Genomic DNA, 19030 nt, shown 5'->3' on the forward strand with positions numbered 1-19030 from the left:
GTCAGGGTGGGTTCTTCTTCTTCGTGGTGTTTTTCTTCTTCTGTTGTTTATTGGCGGTTGGCAAGCAGCTTCCGGTGTGCTTTACCGCCATCTGTGGAACAGAATCTAAACACTTCGATACTTTATTCACAAATCTAGTTGTTATTTAAAAAATAATATATATATATCTATATAAAACATGTCCCTAGTTTAATTATAAAATATTAGCAAGATTTAATTTGATCTTTTCCTGTTTAAATTTATCCCGGATAATTTCTTTCTGCGCATGCTCAGATGTGACGTAACACGCAGCTCGAGACGTTCTTCAGTTTTAAAAATGGAGGCCAGCAATCGGCACTTTTGTTTTTGATTCAAACTAAATTTCGAGACTGGACGAAGGAAAAAATGGCAATACGGAGTTATTCTAACAAGTGGAAGAAAAAAAAATTAAGGAAGCCGTATCACGTGATGTTGTTTACGCTTTACTGCGCATGTCCATTGACTATTGTTTGATTATAACGTCACGTGCAGACAGGAGATATTGAATAAGTACATTTTCACACGTCCGGAAAAAAAGAGAATAGCAAAACAAGTCAGTAGTTTAGTGCTTTTTATTAGATAGGAGACGATACAAAACATCCACCATTCAATATTCAGTCTGAACTCTGACCCCTTGTCCTTCATTTACACATCACTCTCAGTCAAGACCTTCAGAACGCCGACAATGTTGTTTATTTATTGAAATGAGGAGATCCTGGTTTGAAAAGGTAAAGAGGAATGTGTGTGATAACATCAAATGCCTTTCTTGTCTGAACGAGAAAAGGAAAAAATAAAAAGAAAAGAACAAGTCAAGTTTTGGAATTTTTGCATGTTGAAAAAAAGAATATATTATATATTAAACCACGTTTTCCCAAGAGAATGTTTGATACGTCTTGTGCAATGAAGAATGAATTAGTTTCCACTAGACTGGCTTCAACTACAAGTTACACAACTTCACTAGAATGTTTGGAAAACTAAAAATTTGTCCATGCCCGTCTCCGTCTTTGCGAGTGTTCACATGGAAAATGGCAAAAACAAAACAAAACAAAACAAAAAAAAAACACCCGTGTTTTGTCATGTCATCATCCTTCATTTTTATCTTGTGTGTGTGTTTGTTCATATTCTCTTAACTTGGAATGACAGTCTGTATTTGTTTTGGAATTGTGATTCACTTATTCAACTGTCACCGCACCCCCTCCCGTACCCGCCCCCGCAGTATCCCTCCCCCGAGAGTCCCACAAATGGTGCTGGTTCTGATATCTTAAGTCGCCCCTTCTCCCTTAAACCACACTGGAATGAACAGCTAAACCCCACAGATGTGTCTGACGGGCCCCCGATGAAGCCAGAGGGGAACAGGGTGAGGTGGTAGGGGGTGGGGGGTTTGGAGGGGGGGCAATATTTATATAGGGCATCCCTCCAGGCTGACTACTGAATTGCCGCCGAGCTTTTCTGCCAGGGTGTGCCGGTCTTTCAGGTCTTCCAAACCGTTCACCTGCCACTCGTGCTTGATACCTGTGAAACGGGGGGGTCGGAGAAGGGGGGGGGGTTATTATTATGGGGCAGATATGAGGGAATTATGACATCATAGCGATAAATTCGGCAACATTTGAAAAAAAAGGCTACGGATTAGAGCGTTGCAGCTTGTTGTCCAATAGAGATCCTCCAGCATCACGTGACAAACAGCCAGCAGCGAGACAGCTATACTTCCCACCCGCCACTAGGGGGCAGCCCACCTGCATCTTAGTGTGAAAATGGCCACCAAGTAGGTTTTGAGGAAGGGGATCATTTTACTCATTCATTCATCGCTTCGCTTATCCTCATGTTCGTGGGGGTGCTGGAGCCTATCCCAGCTGTCTTTGGACAAGAGGCGGGGTCCACCCTGGACTGGTGGCCAGCCAATCACATGGCACATATAGACAAACAACCATTCACACTCACATTCGTACCTGTGGACAATTTGGAGTCGCTAATTAACCTAGCATGTTTTTGGAATGTGGGAGGAAACCGGAGAAAACTCCACACAGAGATGTCCCAGGGTGGAATTGAACTCGGGTCTCTTAGCTGTGAGGTCTGCGCGCTAACCACTAGACCACCGTGCAGCCTGGGCTAATTTGAATAAAGCTTCCCACCTTCAAATTTTCTCTTGATAGCATCTTTAGAGCTGGCGTAGATCATCTTGCTCTTCAGGGGGGCGCATTCTGGAGCCCTGGAAAAAGGGGGTGCATCATCAGCGATTATGTTTTATGAGAAAAGATGGCAGACATGTATTTGACTCGTGTACTTTCAGTACACAAAGAGTACAAAGTATGAAAAACCAAGAGTGGAGATGAGGTGCAACAAAGTCCCTCACCAGAAGATGAAGACCAGCTCCTCCTTCTTGGTCTCTTTGGTCTCGTAGGTGGCGTCGTACAGGGCGTAGCGGCAGTCGTCGGCGGGCAGCATCTTGACAAAGTGCTGGTAGGGGTCCTTCACGGTGGTTCCCACTTCGCCCAGCAGGATCTCTTTGCCGTCGTCCAGCACGATGTTCCTGCGGTCTTGGCTCAGGCAGAAGAGGATGGCCTTCTTCCTCATCCTCTTCTCCTCCTCGTTGGCCTGAACCTTGCGCACCTTCATGTCGTTGAACACGGCAATCACCTCGTCCGTCACCTTCACACCGGAGGCCTGCCGGCACACGGGGGGGAGACCTTCATTCACGACGATGCTCAACTATGCTCCTCCCTGGCCACCATTTTGCTTTAGATTGTTTCTCCACCGTCCAAGTCCTCCACCGTCTAGGTCAAATTACCTTCTAAAATACTAGTCTGAACATCGGAAATTCAACATTCAATCTTACATTGAAGGAGACGACAGCCACTGCAGCAAGTATCATATAGGTGACTATAGGGGTGTTATTTCCTGTCTAGAAAGCTCTAATAATGTTTAAAAACAACTTTGAAGGTGGTAAATAAGTTTTCTTTGTCTTCTTTTCACTTTTAATGTCTATTATATTGGCTAATATGAGTGTAAAGGTGACTGTAGGGGTGCTATGTCATGTCTAGAGGGCTCTAATGTTAAAAAAATTATTTTGAAGGTGGTAAACAAGTTTTCTATGTCTTATTTTCATTTATAATGTCTATTATATTGGCTAATATGAGTGTAAAGGTGATTACACATCCATTATTGGAGCCCCCCAGAGAAGAAATAACACCCCTACATTCACCTTTACACAATATAGTGGATATAATCAGAGAAAATAAGACATGTAAGAAATAAGTAAGACCCGTGCTTGTAATAAATGTAGAATAGTATATAAATAGTAGAATAAATTCTGAGATCATTCAAAGCAGCAATAAAAAAATAATGGCCATCTGGTCTGATGCATGTGTTACTGGCGACCCCTGGTGGCCAGTGTGGTATACTACATCAGCATTTAGTGCATTACGCTGTATTTGTATTTTACTTCATTTAGAAACTTTTACACTTGAAAGGGTTGAATTTAGGCCAAATACGTAAAAATATAATTTTCCATAATAACAGTCAGCCTCTCCTTTTGAAATGAACATCTTGGAAGTCAAACAGCGTCACGGATTAGGTTGCACTTCCAGGGTTCCTCTCTCCGTGGATCAATAGTCATAGATACCTGCAGCGCTATCCGTTTCTGGCTAGCATGCAAACAACTGCAATGCTCCCAGCAACCCCTCCCCCACCCCCATCTCCACCCCCACCCCAGAGAGGATGGCATGTGACTATCACAGGTCAGGAGGTCAGTGATAAATCAGGATGAAAGTGCTGAGGTGTGGCCGAGACCAGCGCTTGGCCGCGCTGGATCATGGCTTCACGTAACGCGTGGCTTCAAGTAACGCTGTGTCCTGACTTCAAGTAACGCTGTGTCCTGGGGTGGATGACTTCAAGTAACGCTGTGTCCTGGGGTGGATGACTTCAAGTAACGCTGTGTCCTGGGGTGGATGACTTCAAGTAACGCTGTGTCCTGGGGTGGATGACTTCAAGTAACGCTGTGTCCTGACTTCAAGTAACGCTGTGTGCTGGAGTGGATGACTTCAAGTAACACTGTGTCCTGGGGTGGATGACTTCAAGTAACGCTGTGTCCTGACTTCAAGTAACACTGTGTCCTGGGGTGGATGACTTCAAGTAACGCTGTGTCCTGGGGTGGATGACTTCAAGTAACGCTGTGTCCTGACTTCAAGTAACGCAGGGCTTCAAGTAACGCTGTGTCCTGGCTTCAAGTAACGCTGTGTGCTGGAGTGGATGGCTTCAAGTAACGCTGTGTCCTGACTTCAAGTAACGCTGTATCCTGGCTTCAAGTAAGGCATGGCTTCAAGTAACGCTGTGTGCTGGAGTGGATGGCTTCAAGTAACGCTGTGTCCTGACTTCAAGTAACGCTGTATCCTGGCTTCAAGTAACGCATGGCTTCAAGTAACACTGTATCCTGACTTCAAGTATCACTGTGTCCTGGCTTCAAGTAAGGCATGGCTTCAAGTAACGCTGTCCTGACTTCCAAGTAACGCTGTGTCCTGGGGTGGATGACTTCAAGTAACGCTGTGTCCTGGGGTGGATGACTTCAAGTAACGCTGTGTCCTGGGGTGGATGACTTCAAGTAACGCTGTGTCCTGACTTCAAGTAACGCTGTGTGCTGGAGTGGATGACTTCAAGTAACACTGTGTCCTGGGGTGGATGACTTCAAGTAACGCTGTGTCCTGACTTCAAGTAACACTGTGTCCTGGGGTGGATGACTTCAAGTAACGCTGTGTCCTGGGGTGGATGACTTCAAGTAACACTGTGTCCTGGGGTGGATGACTTCAAGTAACGCTGTGTCCTGACTTCAAGTAACACTGTGTCCTGGGGTGGATGACTTCAAGTAACGCTGTGTCCTGGGGTGGATGACTTCAAGTAACACTGTGTCCTGACTTCAAGTAACGCAGGGCTTCAAGTAACGCTGTGTCCTGGCTTCAAGTAACGCTGTGTGCTGGAGTGGATGGCTTCAAGTAACGCTGTGTCCTGACTTCAAGTAACGCTGTATCCTGGCTTCAAGTAACGCATGGCTTCAAGTAACACTGTATCCTGACTTCAAGTATCACTGTGTCCTGGCTTCAAGTAAGGCATGGCTTCAAGTAACGCTGTCCTGACTTCCAAGTAACGCTGTGTCCTGGGGTGGATGACTTCAAGTAACGCTGTGTGCTGTGGTAAACCACAACAGTTGAAATGTAAAAAAGGCGGCCATGACAGGAGTTGAAGTGAAATCCCATCTGACTGCATGTGACGTTTCCACAGTAGGACTGTGGGAAAAAAAGTGAGTGAGTCTGCAGGGAGGGGCAGCCGCCCTGCACATGAAATAAATACTTAGTGCAAAGCAGAGGAAGGCGAAGGTGGCGGTCGGAATGCATCCCCGCTTGAACCCGTACATGTTTACATGTCTTCCACGGCTCCGCGTGCTGCGCCCGCTCGTGCACGCGTCCTAATTGTTGCAGCCGTGCTTCTGGTTGTTGCTCGCCGCTGGTGACCGCGCGGCGCTGTGCAGGGTTCACGCACACGCCACAATGGCGCTACTGTCGTGTCACCGACAGGTCACATCTGCTCCATCAGGTCGCCCACTCTGCGGGGCTGTCTGCTGACTTTCTTTAAGCCAATTCATCACAGCCAAATGCAATCTCATGAGGGGGCGGGCGGGCGGGGGGGGGGGTATAGAGAGAGAGAGAGCAGAGTGGGAGAGAAACGTCAATGTGTCAATGGGGGAGGGTAAAGAAAATGGACAAAGAAAAAGGAAACGGGGCAGGAAGGACAAGAAAAGGTCTCCCGACATTGCCGTGACGCCATGTTTGCTTTGGGCGTGAGGTGGGGATGAACCATGCGGTACCGGCGTGTGTAATCATTAACCAGCATGCAACCACGTCCGCCACGTCTCCAACCCGTTTGCATGCCTTCAGATTATACTTGTCAAAACGCCCTCCATTAACGCCACCTTTGCACCCTTCAGCGTGTCTGAAAAGCAGCAGGAAGAAGCAAAGTTTCCCTTTCTGTGTTTCACAAGCTGATACTATTAATTCCGCTGCTAATAAAGAAAACAAACATTTGTAATAACAGAGTATTTCAGACTTAATAGTCACAACTTCACTGCTTCAGCCTGCACTGTATATTACCATACGGCTAAATGGAGAAAGAACCCGCCATGGGGCCAAAGAAAGATGATAAAAATAAATGCAACTGAATCAGATCTCACCAGAATGTACGAGAAGTCCGCATCAACACAACGTTCCATCGGTTCTAGAAAATTAATATTATGTCCATTGGTATGAATGTGAGTGTGAATGGTTGTTTGTCTATATGTGCCCTGTGATTGGCTGGCCACCAGTCCAGGGGGGACCCCGCCTCTCGCCCCGAAGACAGCTGGGATAGGCTCCAGTGTACCCCCTGCGACCCAAATGGGGATAAGCGGTATAGAAAATGGATGGATGTATGAATTTATATTATTTCCCGTGGGAAAAAATTGCCAGGGTTTTCATACGTTTGTGTTTTTGTCCGACTTTTCGGAAAGAATTAGGAATATATAGTTAGCTATGTAGCTATAGACAAGCGACGTCACGAGATATCCAACTCAAAAGACAAGAACGAAACGAGATTGTAACGTTACATTGAAGAAAACTATAACTTTATTTAACCTTTATTTAACTTTATTTAATTTCCCGCAAATTGACACTGAACAATATGAGGGTCAACATGTTTTGAGACCAATTAAACCACTAATATTATAATAAATAATATTAATATAATATATTCATTTTTTCCTTTAATATGTAATCTTCCACATTTGCAGCATTTCTTGAAATGCTGCCTTATTAAAGAGCAATGACTTCGTGTGAACGTTTGCATCCACCAGTTTTTTTCCCAGGTGGGAAAGTTTGTTTTCATTTAGTAATTAATCATCAATACATGATTTATTAATTATCACATGGCAGGGTCTTTTTTTTTAGAAGGGAACAAGAAATCTTGTCACGTACAGAATATACAGCGTAATTTAGTACATTGAGTTCCATACTGTAACTTTAATCCACATATTGATTTCCTAAAAATATCACGCAGAGATACAGTTCCATGTTTTGATCAATTTCCTGTCAGGCCCTATTAATCTATTATTAAAGACGGAGGAGAGGTCTCAGAGGGTTAGCTCTAAGTGGCTAACTGTTGCTGTTAGCAAATGAAGTGCGCTTTTATTACACGGAAACAACTCTGAAGCCACACGTTAACTGACCTTGTAAATGTGTTTGACCATCTATGAAGAAAAGTAATTACCCAACCACCACCACCACACAAGGCCGTTTTTGTTTTCCGGCAGCTGCAATCCAGCCGCCATGCCTTGATTTCCATTCTAATCTTATCTAATCTCTTACCTCCTTGCATGGAGACAAGGTTCAAACCCCAGATGCACTTTTTACAGCCTCACATTTGAATTCCAAGGAATAGATCCATACCAGATCTAAAAAGACACCTTAAAGCCCCTAGAAGTGATTTAAATAATATTATGTGCTGCATCCTAAAAATTCCCAGTGCAGCTTTATGATGCAGAGAGTGCAGCGTAATTCCTCTCTGCTCTTGCCGTGACGTGCAAAAAAAAAAAGGCAGGCAGGGCCACAAATGAGATGCGCAACAAAAGAAGAAGATGCAGCAGGCAGCAGCCATGCACCGAGGATCCGGACACGGCGGCCCCGTTAGCTTTTCCTCCACTAGCGGATGGAACTCCTGCCTCACCGGGGAGGGGGGGGGGTTACATAACGTTAATAACTCGGTTCATGTTAGACCTGACCCAAAATACGTGGCAAAAACCTCACATGACAAGTGGAGACCGGGTGACTACACCGAAAAAAGGTGCCTTTGTTATCACTGGGTAAGAAGATGCACCAAATTCAGGGTGGGGCCGTGAATGCAGCACATGTGTCCGTTAGCTTCCTATATAAGGCAATAAGTATCATTACAAGCATTTGTTGGTACAAAACACCCACAGTCATAATTCTGCTAAATTTGTACCAATATAAACATTTTGCGAAAAAAAAGTGATTTCCGAGGTGAAGGTGTGAAATAGCGTCAAACGGAGACAAAGAAGAGTAGAAAAAAAATCACAGCTAACGCACAGCCATAATGGATGTCATTTTCTGTGTCGGCAAGCTAGCTGGTTAAGCTAGGCTAAGCTAGGCTAAGCTAGGCTAACAATACCGTTAGCTACGTAGCCCCGAGGCGGACGCTGCACCTGCCAGCCGACACTCTTATTTAAGTGCGAACAACGGCGAGGTATGCGGGGGGAAATAACGGAAACACGACGCTTGGAGACGGATAAGGAAGCATAGTCATGACAACGGAGCGAACATTTTTTTTTTCCAAGTCATTTTTTTTAACAAAGACGCACATAAAAGCCGCCGTTGTATGTGGGCGAATAGCGAAAATGAACGAAATGGCGCCAGTCGTTCAGGCCGTGTTCGAACTGGACGTCGATTATTATTTTTTAAAAATCTCTAATTATAACGGAACATATAATGAATGAAAAACGGCATTTATAAAACAGGTTGTGTTGGAAGAAGTGGAGATGGAGGACTAGCTAACACGGGCTGTTCTATGTATGGGCACTATAGACGGCTATTATGTTGAAAAAAGGGGGACACGTTGAAACAGAAATATGCCAAAAAAGATGTTAACCGACGTTTTGTTGACTAAAAAAGCCCGTTGAATGCAGTACAAAAGGACATACCATTGTTGTAGCTGTGAGTTGGTCAGCGTCTGGACACAAATTGAATGGGCACACTGATGATGAATACTTTGCTCTCTCTCTCACCCGCTCTGTGGATACGTCACGCGAACGCGCGTGTCATGTGCACGCGCCTACTGTGCAGTGTACGAGGAGCGTGCACGAGTGGGAGCGCGCCCTTGAGGTTTTTTTTATTATTATTTTTATGGAAACCGCTAATGTTTACTTTGTTACATTATACGAGTCCATAAACCGAGTGTGTAGTTGTAAACAGAAATGATTGTTTTTATTTGACTTGCTCGAATTAATTTCTATTCTTTGTTGGTTGACAAATAAAAATGATATTGTCTACTTATTTTCTATTGCTTCACTAACACAAATATTTTTCAAATTAACACACTACAATACTAATAACAATTTAGTGCATAATTAGATATATAAGCATTTTAAATATTGCTTTGCTTTGTTTCCGCTATCATTTTGTGCTTTTCATGCCTGGACCAACATGGCTGCCAAAATACGTGTAATTTTCCCAACGCGCTTCCCTGTTAACTGTTAAAGTACGGCAAAGATGGGCTTAACCAAATCGACTAGCTAGCTGCATTGTAGTGAAAAAAGCAGACACAATCCAGTGGAAAGGAGGCGTTAAGTTGACCACCATCCATCCCTATCCATCCCTTTCCCTCTTTCCCTCTCTCCCTCTCTGCGGGCTGTGTTGAACTCACTTCCAAATAAGGAAGTGAACGTTGGTCAGTGCACGCGCTTTGCTCGGCGCGCGAGGAGGGGTCGGGCCTCGCGACGCTCATTGCCATATAAGGAAAGAAGGAACACCAAAAAATGGCCATGGCGGACATTTTTACGGCGTCGCGCTGCGGGGAGAGGAAAAAGACAACACAGACACACACGTATTAAGAGAGGGCGGCCATAGACGAGAGGCATCATGGGATGTTTTGTTCGAACGGCGGAAAACGAAAGGATAACGACGATGACTCGACATTTCTTTTCCAGCCTTTTAAAAAGGGACAAGCGTGCCACCGTGAGGGCAAGCTGGAGTCAAGATGGCCACTTCAGAAAAGAAACGTCATGGCGACCTACATTCCATTAAAGGGGAAACACAAAGCACTCTTTTCGACACAAATAACAACACACTACTAATAATGTCTGTTGTATTTCTCTACTCGACACTAAAATGATTAAGTTTGTAACAGAAGCATTAGCTCATTGTTCGCTTTGTGGAGACCACGCCCTCAACATACTTTGCATGTTTTATATATGTTAAGAATGCTAAGGACCCTCGTTGTTTTGTATTTGTCAATGCAAGCTTCACTGACTAATACATTAAAGCGTAACCAATGTGTTCAATGGTACAAAGACGCTTCATATTACAGTGCTGCTGGTTTAAGGCTCTTTAACAAAAAGCCTTAGAGGCAGAAGCGCTGCAGTCAAAGATCGTCTATGTACAGAGGTGGTCTGCTGCTGCAAATATTCTCTATACAGGAGCACTGCTGTTTTTAAGAATGTACTACTAAAACACTAGTCAAAGATCGGCTATTAAAGACAGACAGCAGGAATAGTCAAAAACCCTCAAGGCTGCTTTTAAGGACCTAATGCAACAATCATTTCGACGGGAACGTTCCACTATTTTTGGGAATCTCCTCACAACACAGTTGCATTTGACCAAATCGATAGAATAAATAAACAAAGACGTGTCAGTGGAAAAAGTTGGGAATCGTCCAAGTGTTTATTCGGCGCATCAGTGCTCCATGACAACCATCTCTGCTGTAGATGTTTGCGTTGTTTTGCATTGTTGCTAATGGTTTTTACTGCCAATCCTGAGACTGTTGCATGCAAAACGACTACAGATCGAATCTGCAGTCACATTTATGGAGACCGACCAACAGAGACTAATAGAAATCAAAAGAGGCTGCAAACGCCAAGATAAGTCTTTGGATGCTATTTGATGATTTGCGTTATGTGAGGAACATCAATCAATATAATCTTTGGGGTTGTAAACACGTTCCTATAAATAACGGATCTAAAAAGACAATCTAGTGTTTTGTATCCAAGTGTAACGTATTCCCGTCGAGGGAATGGTCAACAAAGACTTTGGAATACACGACTATATTCTCATCTGGTTTCTCCAACCTGGAGACAGAAAGTGCATAATGTTCTCCTCCTTGCTACGACTATGCGAATCAACGTGTAGAAAATGAAAGGGAATGTTAAATCTCAGAATAGTGGAATGCTTTAAGGCACAAAGTCAAAGAAAAAAAAAAAAGAGCCGCTGAGGAATATCTCCCACGTTATTCGCTTTAAAGCAAGCATGTTTTGGTATTGGCCAAGGTTTTTGCATCCCAAAAGAAACCGTCTTCAGTAATTAAAAGCTAAATGAACACTTCTCCCGGCTCGTAACGTGGCGGCGTCACCAAAATAGTCCTGTAGTAATAAGACCTCACTCCCGTGCACATATAGACAGATGCTGGCTTTTTGGGAACATCTTTCCGTTGTGTCCGTGTGTGTGTGCTTGTTGAGCTGCATGTCGCATGTGGAATGATAAGGCTTTTAGTGCTGACTGTGGGCTCCTGTGCTGGGCTGTGGTGTGCTGAGGTCCGGATCATGAAGCCCCGCAGGTCCCTCTAACTGGATTTCTTCACGTGAGGGACGCTCTGCCCTTTCGACTTGTTCAACACCACGGTGGCCTGAGGAGAGAAAGAGAGCCAAAACGATAAGAGTGAAGCTTCAAAGGTTTGTGGTGTCCTCAGATTGTGAGAAAAATGAAACCCTGAAATTAGCGTGTTTCCATTGTGAAGGAGGGTGTTTATGACTCAGCACAAACGGTGACATCGTTGAAGCAAATAATACCAACATGTACATGTTTGATATTTTTTTTAGTATAACTGAAGTTGATTGAGAGATCTAAAAGTGGAGAAAAATAATAATTTGTGCTGTTTTTCTATCAGTTTTAGTAGTCGAGTAAAAGGATGAGAAACACCACCACCACTGTTGCAAGGCCTCAAATGATGATGATGATGATGATAACAGGCTCTGAAAACACACACCCAGGATGCAACCTCCCAATGCAGCAGGAAATCCACCATTAACATGGACTCTGGATAACAGCCTTAGCACCATCTAGTGGCTAAGATGTGGAATTACATCCTAATGACTTCTGCTACTCTTTTCTCGGGACGTCACTCCACTGCGATAATCCACGGCTTCAGAAACCGACTCAAGTGCGAGTGTGCAAAGTGAGCCACCGCCCTCCCCCTCACCTGCTCCAAGACAACACCGGCGGCCTGGTCGATGGCGCCGCCCACGTGCTGGTAGCGGCCGGTGTAGCGAATGAAGCCCCAGGTCAGCATGGCCATCATGACCACGCCCAGAACGCAGTCGCACACCAGGGCGAAGGTGGTCAGGCCGATGAAGAACAGCACACCAGACAACACGTAGAGGAAGCACACCAGCACGAAGAGCACCGCTGGCGTGCGGAAGGCGCTGAACAGGTTCTTGGACTTGGGGGGGGGGGGCGACAAAATATTGCGATCGATGATTGTTTTGAACATGCGTTCCTCGTCAGTATAAACAATACAGAGCGGCGTCTCTCACCTCGTTGTGCTTGGCAAACGACTCCCACATTTCCTCCAGCTCCTTCTCCAGTTGGGCTTGGTAGCGGTCACAAAACTCCTGGCCGCCCATCTTCTTGGTGGAGGAGAAGCTGTGGAGAGCCTCCTTGAAGAAGAAGTGATGCTTCTCCTCCAGGGATTCCGGAGCCACGTAGGGCAGGTCTCCGCCACACATCTGCCGGGAAGCAAAGATGGGGGATTTCAACTAGCACACAAATTTCTTCCTCAGAAAGTGAATGTTTGTTTATTAGCGAGCTGTTCACATCACAGGCAGGAGAAAAATGGAGCGCTCGATTTGCTCACCTGCACATTAAGGGTAATCTCGCCTCATGGGAGGATTTTATTTTAATTATTGGTTATCAGAGCTTATTTTTAATTTTATCGGATTTACCTTTTGTACAAATACTTAAGTGTTTGTACAAAAGTCAAAATGAATGAAGATTTAGGAGCACTTAATATACTTAATACTACTTAACACAGTAACACAGCAGTGAAATTGCCAACGAAATGTCGTTGCCTGGCTCCCGTATAATACCAGAGACAAGATTAAGAAGATTAATAATAAAAATAATAAATAATTATAATAATAATGTGGAGAAAAGACAGATGATATCAAATATGAACAACAATGTACAGCGTAAACAGTAATTTGTACAAATAATTTACATTATTTTGAATGAATAATAATCATTTCATAACAATTTTTAATCATTAATGCGGACTCGCTTTGGCTTTTATGGCGGCACGCCAAGCACGCACAGTTTGAACGTATTTGGAACTCGAAACTCATCGCCAACGCAGCGAGCATCTCCAATAGCTGCGGGAAATTAACACGCAGCAATTTTACGTTTAATCGGCCCCGTGGTGGTCTCTCGTGTGTGTGGCGCCCGTTAAGATTCGAGCCCAACCCCCCAGAACCAACCTTCTCCATGTTCTTGTAATACTGATCTTTGCTTGCTGCCACGGCTGCCAGGTTGTTGGCCTCTGCTGTAGCCTTGCGACACACAATCACACATTTATAATATTCCAAAGAAAACAGAAAAAAAACTCTTGCGGATACTCCGGCACATACCATGAGCATACTCTTGGGCTCGGGCAGGTCTTCTCCCTGGTAGATCTTGATGTAAGCCTGACGGCAGACATTTCACACGTGACGAGCTGCTTTTCAAACCGTGAGCGGCGACACCGGGACCGAGAGGGGGCGTTACCTTGAAAAACTCCAGCAGGCCCCGGCAGGTGACTTTATTGCCATTTATTTCCTTCACGGCCAGGTTGTCGGGATACAGCAGGTTTGGGATCAGCACCTTCAGTTGCTCCTTGAACTCGGGCGCCACGGCTGACGGAAATGAGCGTTATTATGCGCGTCGCGTGGGACGGCGCCCGAAGGCGGGGGAGCTCACCGCTGAGTTGTCCCTGGAAGGACGGGCTGGTGGCAACCTTCAAGCCCGGGTGGGGCAGCAGGAAGCAGGAGATGTTGGTGAAGCAGGAGTGGATGTGCTCCCTCACCGTTTGCAGCTCCTCGTGTTGCTGCTCCTTCACCTTTAAAAAGGTTCACGTCTCAACAAGAATCGGATCTCAACCGTCAACCAATGAATCAAATATGCGCGTCTCTCCCGACGCCTGGTGTGCCGCTTCCGAACAGGAGCACACTTGCGTAGGAATGGAGTATTTTCCAGTCTGTTTGGGAATTATTATTGCAACATATTTGCACCGGAAAACATTCCATTCCGAACAGTGCCGAGCTACCTGGAGCCGCTTATCCAGGAATTCATTGCCTCCGATGAAGCCGTACGTGTACTCGTAAGGAAAGCTCCAATCACGGATCAGGAACATCAAGGACTGCAGAGTTGGGAGAAAAAGGGAACAACCGTTTCTCCAAAAACAGAAAAACCCCAAAACCCAAATGTTCTTCTTTTGTGGGAACCATTTTACCTGAAAGGGCTTCAGGAAGATTTCATCCAAGGCGAGGCGTCCGTACTCTGTGAAGAGCTGTGAAGATGATACGTACGGTAAATATAAATAATACAAATACTTCACTGCTATAATATCTTTAAGGTATAGTATCTGACATACCTCAGCAGTACAGATTTACTACCAATTTAAAGCACATGGCCTCCTGTCTAAACCATGAAGGTCCAAACTGCGGTAAGCCCGGGGGGAGAGGGGGGGGCATTTACAACCCATTTTTTATTGGCCCCCGCCATGTTTTAACACTTAACACTGAAAACAACAGCAGCAAAAATGGGGGCAAAAAAGCAGTGATTTGACAAAAATGAAAAAAAATTAAACATGAGGAGATTCAAGTCATAATATTAAGAGAAAACAAAGAAATGAAAAAATATAATTTTACAAGATGAAAGTCAAAATATTATGAGAGTGAAGATTGGCCCTCAGCACATTCTAATACATTTAGTTAAACAAGAAAACTTATTTTTAAAAAAGCCCAAAAATCATTCATTTCATTTTTACAAATTTTAAAATATTATTATAATTAATATTTTCTTATTAGGAGAATAAAATCATAATAGTATTATAGTAATATTACAGTAATATTTTTCAACAGTAAACAATAAAGCAGCAATTTGAGGGAAATTAGGTTGAGTTCAAGTATAGTTTAAAGTAGAACTGTAGAATAATAAAGTCAAAATATTAAGAGAATAGGGTCATAATACAAAAAAAAACACATTTTTGCATATTTTTAAATGTCAAAAGTGGCCTGAAGTGTCCCAAAGTTGCAACCTTGGAGTTTTGACTTCACCCCTCGCAGGAAAAGGTTTGGATACCCCGTTGGAAATATTACAGTATTGTGCCTTGAAAAGAGCGTACTGACTTTTGTGATCCGCCAAAAAGATGAACAGGAAAGGTTTCAAGAAGCAACAGGAACAGACCTGCAGCTGCTGCAGATCGTCTTCTTGGATGTTCTGAGACAAATTGTAGATCTGCAAGCACAGTCCACGTAAGACACGTCATCATTCGGTGTAGTACGTGATGACCTATGACCTGCGTGTGCACGATGTCACGGCACCTGAACGGAGCTGGTCATGGTGCTGAGGGCGAAGATGGTGGCACAGTCTTTGACCGTGGACTGGTTGTCAAACGCTCCCTGGGTGTCCATCAGCACCACCGCCACCTGCAGGAGGACACGCATGAACAATTCTTGTAAAATGGCTGCCGTTATCGTCATGTTGTGTCTGAATGTGCGGCACAAAGTAGTTTCTTGGATGTTCCAAGTCGGGGGTTTCTTCCCCACGCGGGGCTCATTTTGTTTGCATGGTGGTTGTATCTGTAAAATCATATTACCGTACCTCTGTCCCGTCGCTCTTTTGGATGGGGAAGACCTCGCTCCAAATCTGGATGCCCGTTGTCTCCGGCTCCGAACCGCCTCTCCAAGAAAATCCAGTGAGCGGCTCGTCATCCTGACCCAGCCAGTTCCTGTCGTCCTGCAGGAGCATGAGGACGTACGGTGAAGCGACATGAATAATCTGCAGTCACTCGGATCACGGTCTACTTCAAGTACATCACGTTTACCCTTGAGCAACTCAAACACGATCCCTTCCTCCGGGTCTCAGCAATTACACTTGGCGTTTATCCGTCCCAAACATCACCGTGGAGGACACCCGATCATTTCCAATGGCCGTCAACTTCATTTACATTTGTATTTCAGTCATTTTTATTTTATTTATATTTTCATTTAATTGAAGTTAGTTTTCAGCTTTTTAATTATTTTTTTATTTAAGTCATTTTTATTTTATTTTACATTTTCATTTAAGTCTTATCTGAAATAAATTATTATTATTATTTAAGTTGTTTGTATTTGTCTTATTTATGTACATTGTTATCGTCTCACGGCACATTCTAAAACTAGAATTTAAAATGAAAACTTAAAAAACAACAGAAAAATTTGCAGTAATTCCATAAGAATAAAATCTAAATGTCATGGGATTTTTTTTTAAAGCTGAACAAGACAACAAATAAAGTTGTAACTTTTGGAAAATGAGGTTCTGATGCACCGGAACAAAGTACAAATATTAATAAATAAATAAACAACTGCAAAACAACTGTGAAAACAACTGTAACGTTCTGAAATAAAATAAAAATATCAAGAGAAAGTTATATTCAACAAGAAAAAAAGCTACATTGTTATAAAAAGAAACAAAAATATCAATCTATATGAATAATGTCTAAGCTAACATGAAATATATACCGTATACCAAGAAGGAAGATGGCTGAAATGTTCAATTCAAAATACGTCGTATGTTAGATACTTTCATGGAACTTTGGACTTGCTGCCTGAAAGGATCGGCGAGCCCCCAGTTGGGGTCATTTCCGACAAGATGGCGTATCCCCATTCACGTAGGGATTGAGGCGACTCAACAGGTCCGATGACGCGAAGCCGACGCGGCGGTAATTGCTGCGACAGTCGCACACAATAAGAGAAAGTGACGATGCTGACAGCCAAACAATTTCCCTTCAGCAAACGAGTCAGTTGACATGTTGCAGCAGGGAGAGGCACCCATGCAACGTGCCTGCAGCTTTTGTTGCCTTTTTGATTCTTATCCCAACGACGTGCGTCCTCTCCGCCGTTCCGCGCTCCCTCCCCCGAAATGCCGCCCGTACCCGAGTGAGAGCGCGGCTCACCTTTCTGTGCATGTAGCGCAGCATGAAATCAAGCAGGAAGCTCTTGCCCTTCCTGAAGGCCCCGGCCACCGACAGAACCACCACGTGCTTGTCCCGGACCTCGGGGGCCAACAGGACGCGTGCCAACGCCTCCTCGTTCAGCGTGAAGGAGTGCTCCTCCTTGCACACCGTCACTATCTGAACTGGACCCGGCTCGCTGCCCATTGTTCCCAGATACTGGTCCCTGTGGGAGACACACGTCAAACATCTGTCAATCAAAACACATCAGAAGCACCTGACATTCTGTGCAGACATCTTTTTTAGGCGCCAAAAAGAAAAAAGAAAAAATGGACACCTTCGGAAAAAGTCACTGCTCATTGGTCGTAGACAAGTGAATTTCCATGAAATAGGATTCAATATTAATAAATGGAATATTTTCGTAGTTAGAGCACAGAAAAGCTGTGGATGACAAATTTTTGACCATTATTAGAGCCCTGTAGACGTGACATAACACCCCTACAGTCACATATACACTCCTATCACCCTATATAACAAATATAAATCAGTATGCGGATCAAAAGTGGTCTCTCTGGCGACTCCCGCAATTGGGAAAAAACTGAAAGAAACAAACAAATCACGGATAACGAGTAATTTAACACATAAGCGAGACTTCTATACTATTATTATATATATATTGCTGCTCCGACGTCAACAACAACTAAGTGTAAAACATAACATGTAACTTCAATTGCTATTCACACACAGTGCCCGCAGGACATGCTGGGCAGTCCTGTGACAACAACAACAACAATATGAACTGTGAATGAAAACATTGTATGTGAAGGTTTACTCCCCTGGTGATGGTGTTTTACCATCAAGCAAAAACGCAACAAACACGGCGCAAGTTGGGAGAGCTACCCAGCATGCCTTGCGGCAGGGAATATATGGGTATAATTTTGCCATGGGTGTTGTCACGTGTTGCGTTGGTTTTGATACTAGCTACAGATTGGATCGATAAACTCAATACCAAGGCGGACGTGGTAAACTTTGACTTTTACAGTTTACGCTCAGTTTAAACGCAGTAAATGAAAAATGAAAGAATGTTGAGCTGTGTATTAATAACGAACATGTCAATTGATTGGACGTCCATTAAAAAAAAGCTCCTTTGTTGTTACGGAGGAAGCCATCTCCCACGATGACTAAGAAGACAAGGGCGCTTACTGTGTCTTCTGCGGTTATTCATCTCATGTTTTACTCCCGTCTCTCACCAAAAGGGTGAACCGGCCAAGGGTGGGGCGCTCGGAGGTAGCATGCCAAACATTGCTCCGCACTGAATGCGTCGGATCTGCACTACACTGCAATGTCAACTTGCCTCTTTCATGAAGAAAGCCAAGGACGGAATACGTTAGTATGCTAATAATGATATGTCAATAAGCTAATATGTACTTGTTGTTGTAATAAACACGAATTTGGTGTCAACTGACATCTGTAGTCAAAAGCAATGCAGCTCAACAAGTGTTAGCTAAAACGCTTCTAATACAACAACTACCTAGCGTTGTCTATAATCGCCATTTATTCAACAAGAACAACAACAAGTTAAGCTAACATTTAGCCGTCTTAGCATTAAACCCACACAACAATTTTACATAACTAGCAGCGGTTGCAACAATCAAAAGAATGTTCAAGGAAAACCACTTTACCTCGTTTACCTCGTTTTCTCTTCACCTGCGAAGCCTTTTGTGACCGTTAAAAGCCTCCAAACGCCGTCGACAGAAGCTCGCTAAAAGAACCGAGAAAAAAGGCAAACGGAACTTTTTCCCGCCCCCCCTTCTCCCCTAGAGTGACATGAAAACAACCATGTCAACTTCTTCCAAGAGCTAATCGCACACACTTCCGCTTTAAATCCGCGCAACGACCTATGGGAAATGTGGTTTGAATGTGCGTTCTCAAAGGGTGGCTTCACTCAGAGTAAGACTACAATACCCGTCACGCTGCTAAACGTCTGGTGATATGTGGGGAATGTAGTTATTGACGCCTAAAGGAG

General features: G+C 44.0%; 2 protein-coding genes across 3 annotated transcripts; both read right to left on the reverse strand.

Moving 5' to 3' along the window:
* Positions 1-572: 572 nt before the first annotated feature.
* Positions 573-8909, reverse strand: cfl1 (cofilin 1). Its single transcript, XM_058060491.2, has 4 exons — positions 8750-8909; positions 2369-2679; positions 2148-2224; positions 573-1530 (listed from the first exon to the last, which is right to left on the reverse strand). The coding sequence occupies exons 1-4, from the start codon at positions 8750-8752 to the stop codon at positions 1418-1420; spliced, it is 504 nt and encodes a 167-aa protein (XP_057916474.2). The 5' UTR covers positions 8753-8909; the 3' UTR covers positions 573-1417.
* A 37-nt stretch (positions 8910-8946) lies between these two features.
* On the reverse strand, positions 8947-18834 carry LOC131108978 (atlastin-3). Of its 2 annotated transcripts, none has more exons than XM_058060467.2 (14): positions 18687-18834; positions 17008-17230; positions 15675-15809; positions 15395-15499; positions 15258-15308; positions 14302-14358; positions 14116-14208; positions 13770-13908; positions 13578-13705; positions 13442-13498; positions 13292-13363; positions 12353-12544; positions 12019-12258; positions 8947-11445 (listed from the first exon to the last, which is right to left on the reverse strand). In XM_058060467.2, the coding sequence occupies exons 2-14, from the start codon at positions 17209-17211 to the stop codon at positions 11383-11385; spliced, it is 1536 nt and encodes a 511-aa protein (XP_057916450.1). In that variant the 5' UTR covers positions 17212-17230; positions 18687-18834; the 3' UTR covers positions 8947-11382. The 2 variants fall into 2 exon arrangements, with proteins under 2 accessions (XP_057916450.1, XP_057916459.1); XM_058060476.2 differs by having other exon boundaries at positions 18696-18821.
* Positions 18835-19030: the final 196 nt, after the last annotated feature.

Source organism: Doryrhamphus excisus, linkage group LG23, assembly GCF_037039965.1.
Source record: "Doryrhamphus excisus strain RoL-2023G ecotype Guam linkage group LG23, RoL_Dexc_Guam_v1.1, whole genome shotgun sequence".
NCBI lineage: Eukaryota > Metazoa > Chordata > Actinopteri > Syngnathiformes > Syngnathidae > Doryrhamphus > Doryrhamphus excisus.